The 15,868-nt window shown below is 43.8% G+C and overlaps 1 protein-coding gene across 1 annotated transcript in view; it reads left to right on the top strand.

The window, feature by feature from the left end:
* LOC139548860 (F-BAR and double SH3 domains protein 2-like) overlaps positions 1-15,868 on the top strand; it is a 48,531-nt gene that overhangs the window by 30,587 nt on the left and 2,076 nt on the right. Inside the window, exons 6-19 of the mRNA XM_071358798.1 lie at positions 4,026-4,159; positions 4,394-4,448; positions 4,578-4,706; positions 4,927-5,049; positions 7,886-7,981; positions 10,710-10,826; positions 11,612-11,713; positions 12,376-12,528; positions 13,164-13,289; positions 13,488-13,571; positions 13,906-14,104; positions 14,410-14,657; positions 15,190-15,406; positions 15,793-15,863. Of these exons, the coding sequence (XP_071214899.1) occupies positions 4,026-4,159; positions 4,394-4,448; positions 4,578-4,706; positions 4,927-5,049; positions 7,886-7,981; positions 10,710-10,826; positions 11,612-11,713; positions 12,376-12,528; positions 13,164-13,289; positions 13,488-13,571; positions 13,906-14,104; positions 14,410-14,657; positions 15,190-15,406; positions 15,793-15,863 (1,854 nt within the window). The remainder of the gene's footprint in view (positions 1-4,025; positions 4,160-4,393; positions 4,449-4,577; positions 4,707-4,926; positions 5,050-7,885; positions 7,982-10,709; positions 10,827-11,611; positions 11,714-12,375; positions 12,529-13,163; positions 13,290-13,487; positions 13,572-13,905; positions 14,105-14,409; positions 14,658-15,189; positions 15,407-15,792; positions 15,864-15,868) is intronic.

The raw sequence follows: 15,868 nt of genomic DNA, 5'->3' as shown, positions 1-15,868 counted from the left end.
ATGTACCGATCCTTTGCAGGTGTTGTTACACGTGGTCTGCCACTGCGAGGACGATCAGCTGTCCGTCCTGTCTCCCTGTTTCACTGTCTTAGGCGTCTCACAGTACGGACATTGCAATTTATTGCCATGGCCACATCTGCAGTCCTCATGCCTCCTTGTACTATGCCCAAGGCACGTTCACGCCGATGAGCAGGGACCCTGGGCATCTTTCTTTTGGTGTTTTTCAGAGTCCGTAGAAAGGCCTCTTAAGTGTCCTAAGTTTTCATAACTGTGACCTTAATTGTCTACCATCTGTAAGCTGTTAGTGTCTTAACGACCGTTCCACAGGTGCATGTTCATTAATTGTTCATGGTTCACTGAACAAGCATGGGAAACAGTGTTTAAACCCTTTACAATGAAGATCTGTGAAGTTATATGGATTTTTACGAATTATCTTTGAAAGACAGGGTCTTGAAAAAGGGACGTTTCTTTTTTTGCTGAGTTTATATTCACCCCACTCAGTATTGTAATCAAAACTTACCAGAAAGCAAGTAGTCCTCGGCTCAAAGTGTTTAGTTTGGGCTCAATAGCATCTCATTCGTGTGCAAGATCTTGACAATCAGCTGGACATGTGATGGAATAGTGCGCTGCACATGTGATGGAAGAATGCACTGTGCATGCAGAGGGTTGCAATTCCATTGAATTGGGGATAGTTTAACCAAAATATGCCACAAGACCTAAAATTGCCTTGTGTATCCCACAAAAAAGGTTCACTGTTATAAGCTAACTTTTTTTGATAAATTTAAGCAAAATTCCCAACATTCCAGGACTTCCAGGACATTTCCTGGGAAGTTTCTGACCCTTTGCAACCCTACTTAGATTTATGTGTATTTTTGTTGTTATGTTGTGAAACTGATATTACTGCACTGTCTGAGCTAGAATCACAAAAATTTCGCTACACCCGCAATAACATCTGCTAAACACGTGTATGTGACCAATACATTTTGAGTTGATTTGATAAGGCACCTAAAGGACTCTGACCATGAGAAAAAAGATTCTCTGGTCTGATGAAAACAAGATTGAACTCTTTGTCCTGAATGCCAAGCGTCATGTCTGGAGGAAACCTGACACCATCCCTACGGTGAAGCGTGGTGTCAGCATTGCGATGGGGGATGTTTTTCAGCAGCAGGGACTGGGATACCAGTCAGGATCGAGGGGAAGATGAACGGAGCAAAGTACAGAGATCCTTGATGAATCTAACAAAATGTGGACATATTTTATTTAACTAGGCAAGTCAGTTAAGAACAAATTCTTATTTACAATGACGGCCTAGGAACAATGGGTTAACTGTTCAGGGGCAGAACGACAGATTTTTACCTTGTCAGCTCAGGGATTCGATCTACCAACCTTTCGGTTACTGGCCCAACACTCTAACCACTAGGCTACCTGCCGCCCCAAAGTCAAGGGGTATGAATACTTTCCGAATGCACTGTTATATACAGTGCTGTGCAAAAGTATTCAGACCCCTTGGATTTATTGTGTTACAAAGTGGGATTAAAATTAATTGAATTGTACTTTTTTGTCTACAATCTACACAAAATATTCTAATGCCAAAGTGGAAGGAAAAATAATAACAATGTAATAACTCTAAAACATAGTCGTTGCATAAGTATTCAGCTCCCTGGGTCAATACATGTTAGAAACACTTTTTGGCATTGACTACAGCCGTGTCTTCTTGGGTAAGTGTATAAGAGCTTTGCACACCTGCATTGTGCAATATTTGCCCATTATTCTTTTAACCATTCTTCAAGCTCTGTCAACATATTGGGGATCATGACTAGACGGCAATTTAAGAGTGGAGTCGACTACAATGTTGTTGATCCATCCTCCGTTTTCTCCCATCACAGCCATTGAACTCTGTAGCTGTTTTAAAATCCCCAATGGCCTCGTGGTAAGATCCCTGTGTCTTTGTGGTTTAATACATACTCCACAACATAATTATTATGCTTAAAGAGAAATTCAATGTCTGATTTTGTTATTGTTATCAATTTACCAATCACTGCCCTTTGAGGCTTTCGAAAAGCTCCCTGATGTTTGTAGTTGAATCTATGCTTGAAATTCAATACTTGACTGGAGGGACCTTACAGATGTTATATGTATGGAGGACAGAGGATGTGTTAGTCATAAAAAAAAGTGAGTCCATGTAACTTGTTATGCCAAATTTGTCTTCTAAACAAATGTAGGCTTGCCTAAACAAAGGGGTGGAATACTTATGCAACGATTATTATAGTTATGAATTTATCTTAAATAAATAATAATTCTTCCACTGACATAAGAGTATTGTGTGTAAATTGACAACAAAAAAAGACAAGTAAATCCATTTTAATCCCACTTTGTAACAAAAGTGAAGACATCCAAGGGGGTCTGAATACTTTTGCAAGACACTGTATTAATATATACTGGGTCATAGTTCAGGTGGGCCTTCGCACTTCAGCAAACAACGTTTTTCTTGGTACGCTCTTTTCATATACTGGGTCATGTTCAGTTTGGCACACTGTAGCAAAACCTTAACTCCCTGTTTTAGTCCATTTTGAAACGTTTTCGCCCTACTGAACATGCCCAAGCCTGGACGCTTTGCTTCAATATCATCAGCTAAGAGTTGGCCACATGGCCACCCTGTCCATATGATCACTGGATGTCAGGCTTTGGCCAACACTTGCTCTCTATTTATCTCTATCCACATTCCGCTGGCTACCATCAACTAGCACCCTCTTGTTCACCCTGACTGACCTAATAGGAATATCATATTTATTCTTAGTACAAACATCTTAGCATGGCTACCAGTGGAACAAGCATGCTTGTCCAGGTATGTTATTAGATTGAGTTTATTAGTCACATGTACAGGTACGCAGATGTAATTGCAGGGTGGGGGGAGCAGGTAGCTGCCTAGTGGCTATTCGTGATCTGGGGGTAGAAGCTATTGGCCAGTCATGGCCCTGATAGTCCTGTACTGTCTGAGGGAAGGAAGTGAGCCATGGCTCGGGTAACTGTATTAGCAATGAGTCAGGATATTTGACATGTTTCACCACATGAGCCATACTGTGCCAGCTGACTATGTGTATTGACCAGCTGACTGTATGTCCTCTGGTTGTTTCTCCAGTAGTGCTGAGCTATTAGTGCTTTTCTAGGTCTTTTCTAGGTCAAATTATCACGGTTTTTGGTTGTGACTTTTTTTTAAAACATAAAATGCATTATGAGATAATGAAGTTAAATTGATTTTAGAGCTTTTATTGGAAATTCCAAAGCCAAAAATAGTGAACATTGATAATATTTCATTGTCTCTGTCAGGTCCACATTGGGTAGACATCAATAGAAAAATAGGAAATTACTATGCAATATTTCAGCTACTTAGTTTTTATTTGATGGCTTTATTATTTTTCATTCCTTAAAGTAATCATCTCTGCTCAGGCAGTAGCAGGCAGCCAGGCCATACAACGCTATGTGCTCCCCATACTGTACTATCTTCATATTTTGCCAAACTGCATATTATGCTGCAGAGCTGTCTGACAATCATTTTACTAGTTCTTCAAAGTTGATAAGGCATACTTTCACGAACTGTCTCTGTCCCTCTTGTCGTTGTTGTGTACATTACTCTCTCATGCGGTCTATGCAGTCTGTGTATCTAACCTAATGTAGCAGGCGTAAAAGTGTATCCAAAGATCTGTATATAATGACGAGATGCTCCCGTTTACGCCCTAACAATGGGAGTTGTTGTCCCAAAGGCGGGAATGCAGGCGACAAGCTTAGGTCCAAACTAAGCCAATAGACTTCGCTTTGGTGCTTATTTTTGACTTATCTTGGCAAAAGTGAAACCTCTCGCTTTGCCCTCTGGTTCCTCTCTGATCCGTCTGTCTAAATGGAATTCAAGTAATTGAACCGACATCGGTCAATAAATTTAATAACAGAAAACCCCCAGAAAAGTTGGTTAATCGCTCAGCACTATTCTCCAGTGTACTGACCAGTATGCCCTCTGGTTATTTGTTCAGTGTATTGACCAGCTGATGCTGGTGCAGGCGGAGCTGCAGGACTCGGTGAAGGAGCTGGCTAAGACCAGAAAGAAGTACCAGGAAACAGAGACCATGGCCCAGGCCGTCAGGGACAAGGCCGAGCAGGACGCCAAGTAATTGCACGCACACACACACACAAACAAAAAAATCGTACCCCTACGGCCTTGTGGAGATTTGAGAGGATCAGATGGGTAACAAATCTGAGGGAAAGGTGGAGCTATTGCCATAATGCTACCTATCCAATCCTCACGAATGTACAGTAGTGACAATGTAAAAGACTATAGGGAATCATTGGTCTTGTGTGACTGTTCACATACATGTTCCATCTCTCCTTCTGTTCTGTCCAGGTCCAAACTGAGTCTCTTCCAATCCAGGTCCAGTCTGCAGAGGGCAAGTGTAAAGGTGAGAGAATTAAATGAATCCATTTTATGTATGGCCAATTGGCCATGACTACAAACTCAAGTGCATATGGGAATGGAAAGGAAAAAAAGTACAACTATCAAACTAAGTTACTGATGTGCATGTTTTCAGCTGAAAGCCAAGAGGAGTGAGTGTAACTCCAAAGCCACCCATGCCAGGAACGACTATCTCCTCACGCTAGCTGCGGCTAACGCTCACCAGCAGCGCTACTACGACACTGACCTGATCGACTGCATTAAGGTGAGGCGTTGGCACACACAAAGTATGGGGGCATTTCAGCTAAAAGAAAATTGCAGTTGCCTCATATCTCAGGTGATTGTTGTGTTATAGTTAGCATGACTGCAAAAACAGGCTACCTGGAACGCCACCACCAGTGTGCGAGTGAGTGAGATGGAGGGTTATTGCTGCATTACTGATAAATTACAAGTTAAGTTCTTTCCCTGTTTACTGCGCTCCTCAGGTCCTGGATGGGAGCATCTATGAGCAGGTGAAGGACTACCTGGTCTCTCTGTGCCAGATGGAGCTTGAGTCCTACCAGGCTGTTCACAACACTTTCAACATCCTCCTGGAGAGCTCCAACGGGGTGAGCGCACGCAAACTAGCCCAGTGGCCGTATGTGTCAAGTGTCTCGAAGGAGCGCTGATCCAAAATCAGTTTTGCCTTTTAGATGAAAAATGTATAGGAAATGGAACTTGAACAGGGAATTCTGAGATGCTTGATACTAATGGCCGCAGGTATTATCCTTCATTGAACTAGCCTGGACCAAGATCTGTTTGTGCTGTCTTGCCAACTCCTATGGTCTAATGATATTGGCTATACAGCACAAACCAGGCTTTTATTGGAGGTTTTTTTTTTACTTTGGGAGAGAGTTTCTATGCAGAGAATGCTGGGAAGTCGGTGTAACAGGTGGTTCGTCCAGAACCTTGCCTGAAAGCTGAAGGATTGCGTTAACTCCCCCGAGCTAATGCCTAGGCTTTAGCTCAGAGTGTGCAGGAGACCCAGGTTCAAAACCCAGATGGTCAAGTTAGCATGTATACCATTGTTTAGGTCCATATTTTTATTTTAAAGCTAGAATTGTTCATTTAAACAATAACAAAGTAACTCCCCACCCCTGTTTTGCTAAAAAGCTAAGGGATGGGGCTGGAGAGTTATGCATGCAAAGACTGACCCTCCATGATATCAAATGTATAGTTTTAACCATGTTTTGAGGCTATACAAGTGTTTGTTTACGTTGTTTCCAAACATTGGAGTAAAGCAAGCTTATATTTTGGGTTCTAATGGGGTACGACCATTGAACAAAGCTCATGAGGCATTCATAAATTATATTCTTAAAATCTATGGGTATAATATCATTTAAGTCCAAAAATGTGTGTAGCAACTATGGATTCTAGCTTTAAAGATTTAGACATTACTAATTACTTATCCCAATACGCTGTTGTCTTCCTAGCTATTCAGTTACCCCTCAGCGATCTTAGTCCGGGGCTCTTGGGGTCATCTTGTGTTTCTGTAACATGACTGTAGTTTACGCTCAACCCAGCATGAACGTACAGTACCGGTCAAAAGTTTGGACACCTATTCAAGGGTTTTTCTTTATTATTAGTATTTTCTACCTTGAAGAATATTAGTGAAGACATCAAAACAATGAAATAACACATATGGAATCATGTAGTAACTAAAAAAGTGTTAAACAAATCAAAATATATTTTAGATTCCTCAAAGTAGCCAACCTTTGCCTTGATGACAGCTCTGCACACTCTTGGCATTCTCTCAACCAGCTTCACCTGGAATGTTTTTCCAATAGTCTTGAAGGAGTTTCCACCATATGCTAAGCACTTGTTGGCTGCTTTTCCTTCACTCTGCGGTCCAACTCATCCCAACCCATCTCAATTGGGTTGAAGTTGGGTGATCAAATAGCCCTTACACAGCCTGTTGGTGTGTTGGGTCATTGTCCTGTTGAAAAACAAATGATAGTGGGACTAAGCGCAAACCAGATGGGATGGTGTATCGCTGCAGAATGCTGTGGTAGCCATGCTGGTTAAGTGTGCCTTGAATTCTAAATAAATCACAGACAGTGTCACCAGCAAAGCACCCCCACACCATCACACCTCCTCCTCAATGCTTCATGGTGGGAACTACACATGCAGAGATCATCCGTTCACCTACTCTGCGTCTCACAAAGACATGGCGGTTGGAACCAAAAATCTCAAATTTGGACTCATCAGACCAAAGGACAGATTTCCACCGGTCCAATGTCCATTGCTTGTGTTTCTTGGCCCAAGCAAGTCTCTTCTTCTTATTGGTGTCCTTTAGTAGTGGTTTCTTTGCAGCAATTTGATCATGAAGACCTGATCCACACAGTCTCTCTGAACAGTTGATGTTCAGAGAGACTCTGTGAAGCATTTATTTGGGCTGCAATTTCTGAGGCTGGTAACTCTAAGGAACTTATCCTCTGCAACAGAGGTGACTCTGGGTCGTCCTTTCCTGTGGCGGTCCTCATGAGAGCCAGTTTCATCATAGAGCTTGATGTTTTTTACGACTGCACTTGAAGAAACGTTCAAAGTTCTTGAAATGTTCCGGATTGACAAACCTTCATGTCTTAAAGTAATGATGGACTGTTGTTTCTCTTTGCTTATTTGAGCTGTTCTTGCCATAATTTGGACTTGGTCTTTTACCAAATAGGGCTATCCTCTGTATACCACCCTTACCTTGTCACAACACAACTGATTGGCTGAAACGCATTAAGAAGGAAAGACATTTCACAAATTAACTTTTAACAAGGCACACCTGTTAATTGAAATGCATTCTAGGTGACTACCTCGTGAAGCTGGTTGAGAGAATGCCAAGAGTGTGCAGAGCTGTCATCAAGGCAAAGGGTGGCTACTTTGAAGAACACTTTTTCTGGTTACTGCATGATTCTATTGACTGGTACTGTGTATATGCAGGGAGGCAGTGAGCTGTAGGTGCCAAATCCCACAGAGGGGTCAGATTTCTACCGGCTGACTCATATGGTTCCTCTTTCACTGTGACGCCACAGCAGGCTGTGTGTGTGGGTATATAGTTTTGACCTCTCTCTGGTAATCTTCCTATGACCCTTGAGGTGACCGTGAATGCTCCCCTGTGACTTTAGGTCATGCTACACTCTGCTCTGACCGTCAGTGGTCCTTCGATGGCCCTGGCTTAAATAAGAACAGTGTGGTCGCTCGCCGATGACATAATAAACTCTCAAAGGAGTTTAAGGCCTCTTCTGTCATGATAATGACTTTAATCTATTCTAATCCCTTTATGCCTCTTTCAGATTATCAGTTGCTTCTATTGTGCTGTATTATGAGGTTAACTAAATGGCTATGTGTGCGTGTCTGCGTGTGTGCGCGTGTCTGCATGTGTGTGTGCATCTGCGTATGTTCGTGTGTTCTCTTCAGATGATGCAGGACTTCCACCAGCAGCAGTTTGTACAGCAGAACCAAGTGTTCCACAGTACCCCAGCCATCCTCTTCCAGCCCATCAACACTGACACGGTGGGTAGTAGTACTACGCTAATGCTACTTCTCTCATGGAACGTGGTGGCTAGTGCTACGCTACACACTAGCTATGCTAAAGCTACCCTCTTGTAGAACCACTGGTCCTTCTTCACCGCTAGGCTAGCTAACCTGCTCTACCGTACATGCTTGTGCGTATGTGTAACCAAGTTGAATTTGTAGGCTCACTCCTCGACTTGAAATGCCTCTACCCATGCCATTGAATTGCTAGCTTTTCCTTGGCGTAGCTGGCTAAGGCATTGCGAGACAGGATTGTGATTTGCAAAATCAACCCCAGTAGTGGACCTATGAGGGAGGAAGCAAAGCTGTTAAATGACAGTGACGTTCATTACATGCGATGTGTGTGTTTTGGTGAGTGTGTTTGTGTTGCACGCAGGTTTGTTTGTATGGTTTATGGTGTGTATGTATATGTATATGGTGTGCATACGAGCCCGAGAGGAACATGTTCTCAACTGACCCAGCCTGCCAGTCAGTCCGTCTGCCCGCCAGTGCACTTATCCGCACCTTCTGCTGCCTGCAGAGGGTGTTTGTCTCCAAGACCCTCGTTGTTTTCCGTTGGTAGTGAAACAAGCGGTGGCCTGTTCCTAAAGAAAACATTTAGTGATGCAGTTGCACCCTCCACCTCCCTCAAACCTACCCCCCTTTCCCCTCCCTGCACAATGTGACAGAGGTATCCGGAAAATAACAGCACTGAAAGAGGCAGGCCGTCTGTGAAAAAGGGGCATTGTGAGGGAGACTCACTCCAGCCCCCCACCTCCACCCTTCCACCACTGACTGCCTCGGCCTCTAAAAGTAACTCAGTGTGGCCCTCCTTCATTGATTTATTGGCCTTACGCATGGTCCACATTGAATAGCGCTCGCTCTCCCTCGCTGGCTCTCGCTGGCTCCCTCGCGCGCTTTCTCTGTTCTTTTTTGCTCTGGCTCTTTCTCGCACGGTATCGCTTTCTCAATTCAAAGGGGCTTTACTGACATGTAATTGAAATGGGTTTTATTGACATGTAATTCAAAACATAAAAATGTGAAGAAACAAAACAAACTAGAAATGAACAGTAAACAGCAATCACTAACTCAGAGAGGTTGCTGCCTACACTGAGACCCAATCACTGGTCACTTTAATAAATGGATCACTAGTCACTTTAAACAATGCCACTTTAAAAATGTTTACATATCTTACATTACTCATATGTATATACTGTATTTTATACCTTCTACTGCACCTTGCCTATGCCACTCGGCCATCGCTCATCCAGATATAAATATGTACATATTCTCATTCACCCCTTTAGATTTGTGTGTATTAGGTAGTTGTTGGGGAATTGTTAGATATTACTGCACTGTCAGAACTAGAAGCACAAGCATTTTGCTACACTCGCATTAACATCTGCTAACTATTTGTATGTGACCAATAAAATTTGATTTAAATATTGCATCCACAAAGGTTTCTGAAAGATAAAGGCATTTATAATGTTATCAGCTGTGTACAGTGTTTTAACAATGTGCAAATATTTGAAATACAAATGGTAGGGGTGTCTGTGTTTTAGAATAGATAAAAGCGCATATTATCGTGACCGAAGAGCTCTCTGCCTCTCTCTCGCTGAATGCACTCATAATTATACATTTAGCCATTTGGACTGTGTTTATTATTTTGTCAGGGCTCAGAGATTAGAGGTCAGCTGTGTGCGCATGAATCATGCCAGGGGTCATCATCAGTCATAGGAGTTGACCTATACACCTCCTGAGGAGAGGTGAGACCAAACTTTGTGGTCCTGTTGCGTGTGTCCATCAGATGGCCAGTGATCTCTGTTCATTACAGAGTGCAATGGAAAATGTTTAAAATCATTTTGTATTAGGAAACAAGAATGAGCGTTTGATTATTAGACAAGTCCAGGGACGTCCCTCCCCGTTTCAGTAAGTTTTCTTCTGTTTGGTGGATAATGAACCCTTAGTGTTACAGAACGTTCTGATATAAGTCTATTGTGTAGAACAAATATGATTGTCGGTCATGTAGACTAGAGAACCGTGTCAGCTCTATTCGTTTATATTTTGCAATGTTCAGAACATATCACATTACACATCAGATAGGCCTGGGCCGAGACTTCAGGCCTTGTAGATGAGTTGTGGAGAGAAATAAGCACAAGATTATTCCATTTTAATCTGAAATGTATGTTTTTCTGATCGCCTTCTAATCCTATATTATTGGAATCAACCTACCCCCGAGCAAATATCAGACATTTCACATGTTGTACTGATTACATCCCTGATTTAGAGACATTGCCTCTCATCCCATCGGGATGCGTGGATTGGCTGTGTTCCTCTTGTGAGGTCATCCATAGAGGAAGTGTTTTCCTCTAGGTTGTTTTTCTTTCGACACAAACACACACTGTTTCGCCGTCTGCCTCAATAGTGGAATAATGTTTTTACTACGCCGCCTTGAGTTAATTTCTCAAAAATCTAATTTCATAATATTTGCCAACATTCACCCTCAAACGAATATCAGCTCCAATATCCAACCATTAAATATTTAGGTGAATGTGTCTGTTTTATGTCTGAATGTGTCTGTTTTATATGTACCATATATTATATATGTCTTTTTGACTTATTTTAATAGATGCACGGACAGATATACGGACGCTGAATATGTTTAGCTGAATATTATCAATTATTATTAAACTCTCTCCCTCCCCTATACATCATCCCTGGTCACTAGGTGGGGCAGTTGCAGAAGGAGAGTGGCACAGTGGAGGAGCACAGTCTGGATAAGGAGGCACGGAAGTGGGCGACCCGAGTGGCGCGAGAACACAAGAGCATCATCCACAGTCAGAGGGTGAGAGAGAGGGAGGAAAAGAGAAAGGGATAGACAAAGAAAAAAAAAGTGAGAGCGAGGGATAGCCTATATTCACTAAGTGTCTCAGAGTAGGAGTGCTGATCTAGGAAAAGTTTTCTGCCTTTTAGATAAGATTACATGGACTCATAGACTTTATGAATACGGGCTCAGATTTGTTCAACCTCAGTACACTTCCAACTGACTCAACACGGAGATATCATTCACCCAATATAAAATACTAATAATTAATCCGTTTTATGATGCTTGCACTGTGTCAGAGGGAAGGGAAGTGATAACGTTTAGGAAACGTTCGACCATCGCCCTACTGGCCTGATGGTTTGTTGTTAAAACTTGGTGATAAGATAACGGATGTAGGCAGTTCTTGGACAAACTCTGACAAGTGTTTTCCAGTAAACCAGGATGTAACATGGCCCTTTAACAACCCCATTACTTGAAATGATATTAAATGAGTCATGTTTTATCTGTGAGAGTTTTACAATTTCTTCTATTCACTGTAATGTTGTCTACCATTTATTGCTTGATTATTTCAGCGTTTCTCATTTTCATGGCCCTATTGTTTTAGCATTTCCTGCTTTTGATTGTGATTTGGTTCCTCCTTTTCATTGTGTGGTGGTGTAGTTTCTTTTAAGATTTGTCATAGGTTGTGTCTGAAATGTAACCCTATTCACTACTGTACAAAGTGCACTATGCAGGGAATAGGGCGCCATTTCAGACGCAGCCATTAAGATTGGTTTGTTCTCTACATGTTACCTGTGACCTTTCAGACCCTGGAGGACTATGGGACCCAACAGGGGCTGTCGGAGCAGAACCGCAGTGAGCTAGAGCTCAAGATGGAGGAGGCCAGGGAGAACCTGCGGAGAGCAGAGGTAAACTTGTGTGTGTGTAGTGAAGTTTAGTAGGATTGTTGGGATTTTTTACATTTTTTATTTAACCTTTATTTAACTAGGCAAGTCCGTTAAGAACAAATTCTTATTTACAATGACGGCCTACACCGGGCAACGCTGGGCCAATTGTGTGCCGCCCTACGGGACTCCCAATCACGGCAGGCCGTGATATAGCCTGGATTCGAACCAGGGTGTCTGTAGTGACGCCTCTAGCACTGAGATGCAGTGCCTTAGACCGCTGCGCCACTCGGGAGCAATGAGGTAGCCCTGCCTGCGGCTTAAAATCTGTCACCCTTGGCCCAAGAAGGAGACGTTGGTTTCCTGAGCAGGAGACCATGGTTACGATTCCACCAGTGCTCACGTGTGTGTGTGATCCCTTACTGAGGTTTGTTTATCAGTGGGCCAGCAGGTTCTCACCTTAGTCTCTCTTGCCTCTGATGCCCCCTGTTGGTGGATAAGGCAGAATACATCCAACATAGTTCTAATGGAGCTTTTTATTATAGCATGAGCCATTACTAGGGTTGCAAAATCCCAGGTTTTTCAGAAATCCCAGTTCGTAGATTCCTGGAATTAGGAGGGAATAAGCATGAAATTCATAATATGACAAAATAGGCATATAATTCATAATATGTCACTAATTCCAGACCGTGAAGCTGAAGGCGGATGCTCGTCTGGCTCTACTGAGAGAGGCAGGCATCACAGTGGAGACGTGGCTGAAGAGCGCCATGAACCAGGTGATGGAGGAGCTGGAGAACGAGCGGTGGGCCAACCTAAATGCCCATGATCTTTCACTCTCCGTGAGTCACAAAACACACATGTATTCAAATACGAGACAAAATTTCATACACACAAATGCATCTCAATTTGTCATTTTGTCCCCTTTATACCTGCCTACTGGAATTTGCCGGTCTCAGTTAAATCCCATAAGGGAGCTGAGGTGTGTCTTTAAGACACTGTTTCTCAACCTTAAGGTGCTAGCTTAGCCTGTGCTGCGTTTGTGTTTTGAGATTGACTAGCCTTGTGAAACCAAACTAACAGCATGTGAGCTTGCGAGATCAGGATGGTTTAACAAGGCTACAAATTTTGCAGTCACTGATCACTGATCTACAAATCACCTTCTCACTATGTCATGTCTCAAACTCATTCCACGGAGGGCCGAGTGACTGCAGGTTTTTGCTCCTCCCTTGCACTTGATTGATGAATTAAGGTCATTAATTACTTGATTGATGAATTAAGGTCATTAATTAGCAAGGGACTCCCCTCACTTGGTTGTCTAAGTCATAATTGAAAGGAGAAACAAAAAACCAGCAGACACTAGGCCCTCCATGGAATGAGTTTGACACTCCTGCACTAGGTGATCGAAAGTATCGATTCTGCGGCTTCCCTTGCTCAAAGGGGTCCTCTACAACATGCTGTGTGTGTGTGTTTTTAGGGTACAGGTGACCTAGAGAGGGAGGAGGATGAAGATAGTGGAGAGGTGTTGGACGACAGCAGCTCCAGCCCCTCCAGTACCCTCAGGAACTACCCCCTCACCTGCAAAGTGCTCTACTCATACAAGGTACACACACACACACCCACACACACACACACAGAGTGCTTTCCTATTATCATCTTTAAGCTGGCAATTAACTCAGCGCCTTGGATGCGGTGCAGTATGGTACCGTACCTCATACCATATAGGTCCTGTGAGCAGCACGCAGCTCCAACCTATAATATATTAACGGAATATACCTCTTTCCTCTCCCTTCTCTCCCAGGCGTCTCAGCCAGACGAGCTGACCATCGAGGAACAGGAGGTGCTGGAGGTTATCGATGATGGGGACATGGAGGACTGGGTCAAGGTACAGAGCGCTTTTCAAGAGTGGCACTACCTCACAGTTTGTGTTTTAACTAGAATAAAGCAAGAGGTACTCTGAAGTCATATCATACGCCTACTGTACACACCAGGGGTTGTGTCCAGTGGGGAGAGAACTTTTTGAAACCGAGTGAAATAGGGAGGTACTACTTCAACTTGTTCAATAAGAACTTTGTTTTGTTTTCCATTACAAAACATGTTGCTGCGGTGTGCCCTACTCACTGACGATAACCGTGTGTGTGTGTGTGTGTGTGTGTGTGTGTGTGTGTGTGTGTGTGTGTGTGTGTGTGTGTGTGTGTGTGTTCCAACATTGTTTCTAGGCCAGGAACCAGACGGGCCAGGTGGGCTACGTCCCGGAGAAGTACCTGCAGCTGCCCTCGTCCAACAGCCTAATGAGCATGCTCCAGTCTCTGGCTGCCCTGGACGCTCGCTCCCACTCCTCCAGTAACTCTACCGAGCTAGACGAGTCAGAGCTGCACACGCCGGGCACACCTATCGTCAACGGAGACTCCAGCGGTGGTGAGAGACAGTGAATTTGGCCGAAACGTTTGGAGCAGCATGACTCAACATTCTCTTAAGTCCGATTTTCACTTAGTCATGCATTGATGTCAGTGGGAGATGAAAGGAAATTGGATTTAAGTAAAAGTTAGGATTCGCCCCACGTTGAATAAACAATGTCATTGAGATGTTGTGACCATTTCTTTTTTAAATGTTCTCTTCATTTTGATCTCTTCCTTGCTCTCTTACTCTCTTTCCCCTCTTATCTCCTTCCCTATTCCACCTCCCATTTTCACTTCCGCTCTCTCCCCCTCTGCCACCCTCAGTGTGCTTCGCCAAGGCCCTGTACGACTACGCGGGCCAGACAGGTGAGGAGCTCTCGTTTCCTGAGGGCGCCATCATCCGTGTGCTGAGCCGCGAGACCTACGAGGATGACGGTTTCTGGGAGGGCGAGTTCAATGGCACTGTGGGTGTCTTCCCTGCTGTGCTTGTGGAGGACCTTCTGGCAGTGGGTGTTGCCGGTGGAGACAGCGAGAATGGCGACGTCTCAGGAGAAGCCAGCAGCAATCCGCAGGTACACACATGTATGCAATCACCCTAGGAGTTGTTTACCATACAGATGGATAGAGGACTAGTGCCCAAAATCCCGTTTTAGCATGGGCAGCACCATTGAGGATTTTCACCATTTTGTTGAACTAGTCAACTGGGTGGGACTTCCTATGGGTTAACCTGGATGGAATTATGTGATCCTTCCTTATCAGGAGCCAACCTAGCTGTTCAAACAACACACTACATCCTTTCAGTTTGTTTACCAACTCATAGAAGTAGTAGAAGACAATGTACCACTACAAAATGGAGATGGCCTCAACGGCGCTGCCCATGCTATCACAGACGCCATAATGGGACAGATGCAATGTTGTGTCCTCTAACTATCTCTATGCTGTTTACACTCATGAATCCATGAATGAATGAATGAATGAATGGGGGGGGGGAAGGTTCTCACGGCTCACATTCTCATCCATACAGTATACGTCATAAAGATACTGTGTAACAGTAATCAATATTTTACTGTTTTATTTAATTCTGTGGTGTGCTCTGTCTTCCAGGCGTCCCCCGTTCCTCTTTCCGAGTACTCTCCACAGAGTCCCTTCCTTCTGGGCCCGTTCCACAGCAGCCCTTGTCAGAGCAGCCCCCTCCTGACCCCCACTCTGCCCTCGCCCCAGTCCAGCCCCTCCAGTGCCAGCGCCTCCCCCACACCCCGCCCCCCCTCCATCAACAGCCACCATAGGCCACCGCCCGCACCACTCAAAGGCCACTTGCAAAGTAAGAACCACTCCTCAAAGGCTGACTATTTATTATTTTGCACTTCAAATGTTATCGCAATGCATATCATTCATTGCCTGGTCCCAGATCTGTTTTGTGCTGTATTATAGTCCATGGCATGACAACAAACATAGGAGTTGGTAAGACGGAACAACCAGATCTGGGACCAGGCTATGTTATTTATCATAATAAATGCACACAAAATAGACCATGTAAAAAAGTAGGGACATGGACAAGTAATAAACAACAGCATGGATTTTAAGAGTCCTCATTCTGAGATTTGACACATCTGGGTTGTGTTCATTAAGGCACAATGTCACTACCCTGTAGTAATTTCGATGCCAAGACGTGGTGATGATGACTCTGTGTGCCCCCCTCACCTTCAGGTCCTGCCCAGAACTCCACCCAGCCCCCCAGGTACCCAACAGATGGTGGTGCGGGGGGCACCATTCGACCTGTAAG

Source organism: Salvelinus alpinus, chromosome 1, assembly GCF_045679555.1.
Source record: "Salvelinus alpinus chromosome 1, SLU_Salpinus.1, whole genome shotgun sequence".
NCBI lineage: Eukaryota > Metazoa > Chordata > Actinopteri > Salmoniformes > Salmonidae > Salvelinus > Salvelinus alpinus.
This window is presented reverse-complemented; position numbering and strand designations above follow the sequence as displayed.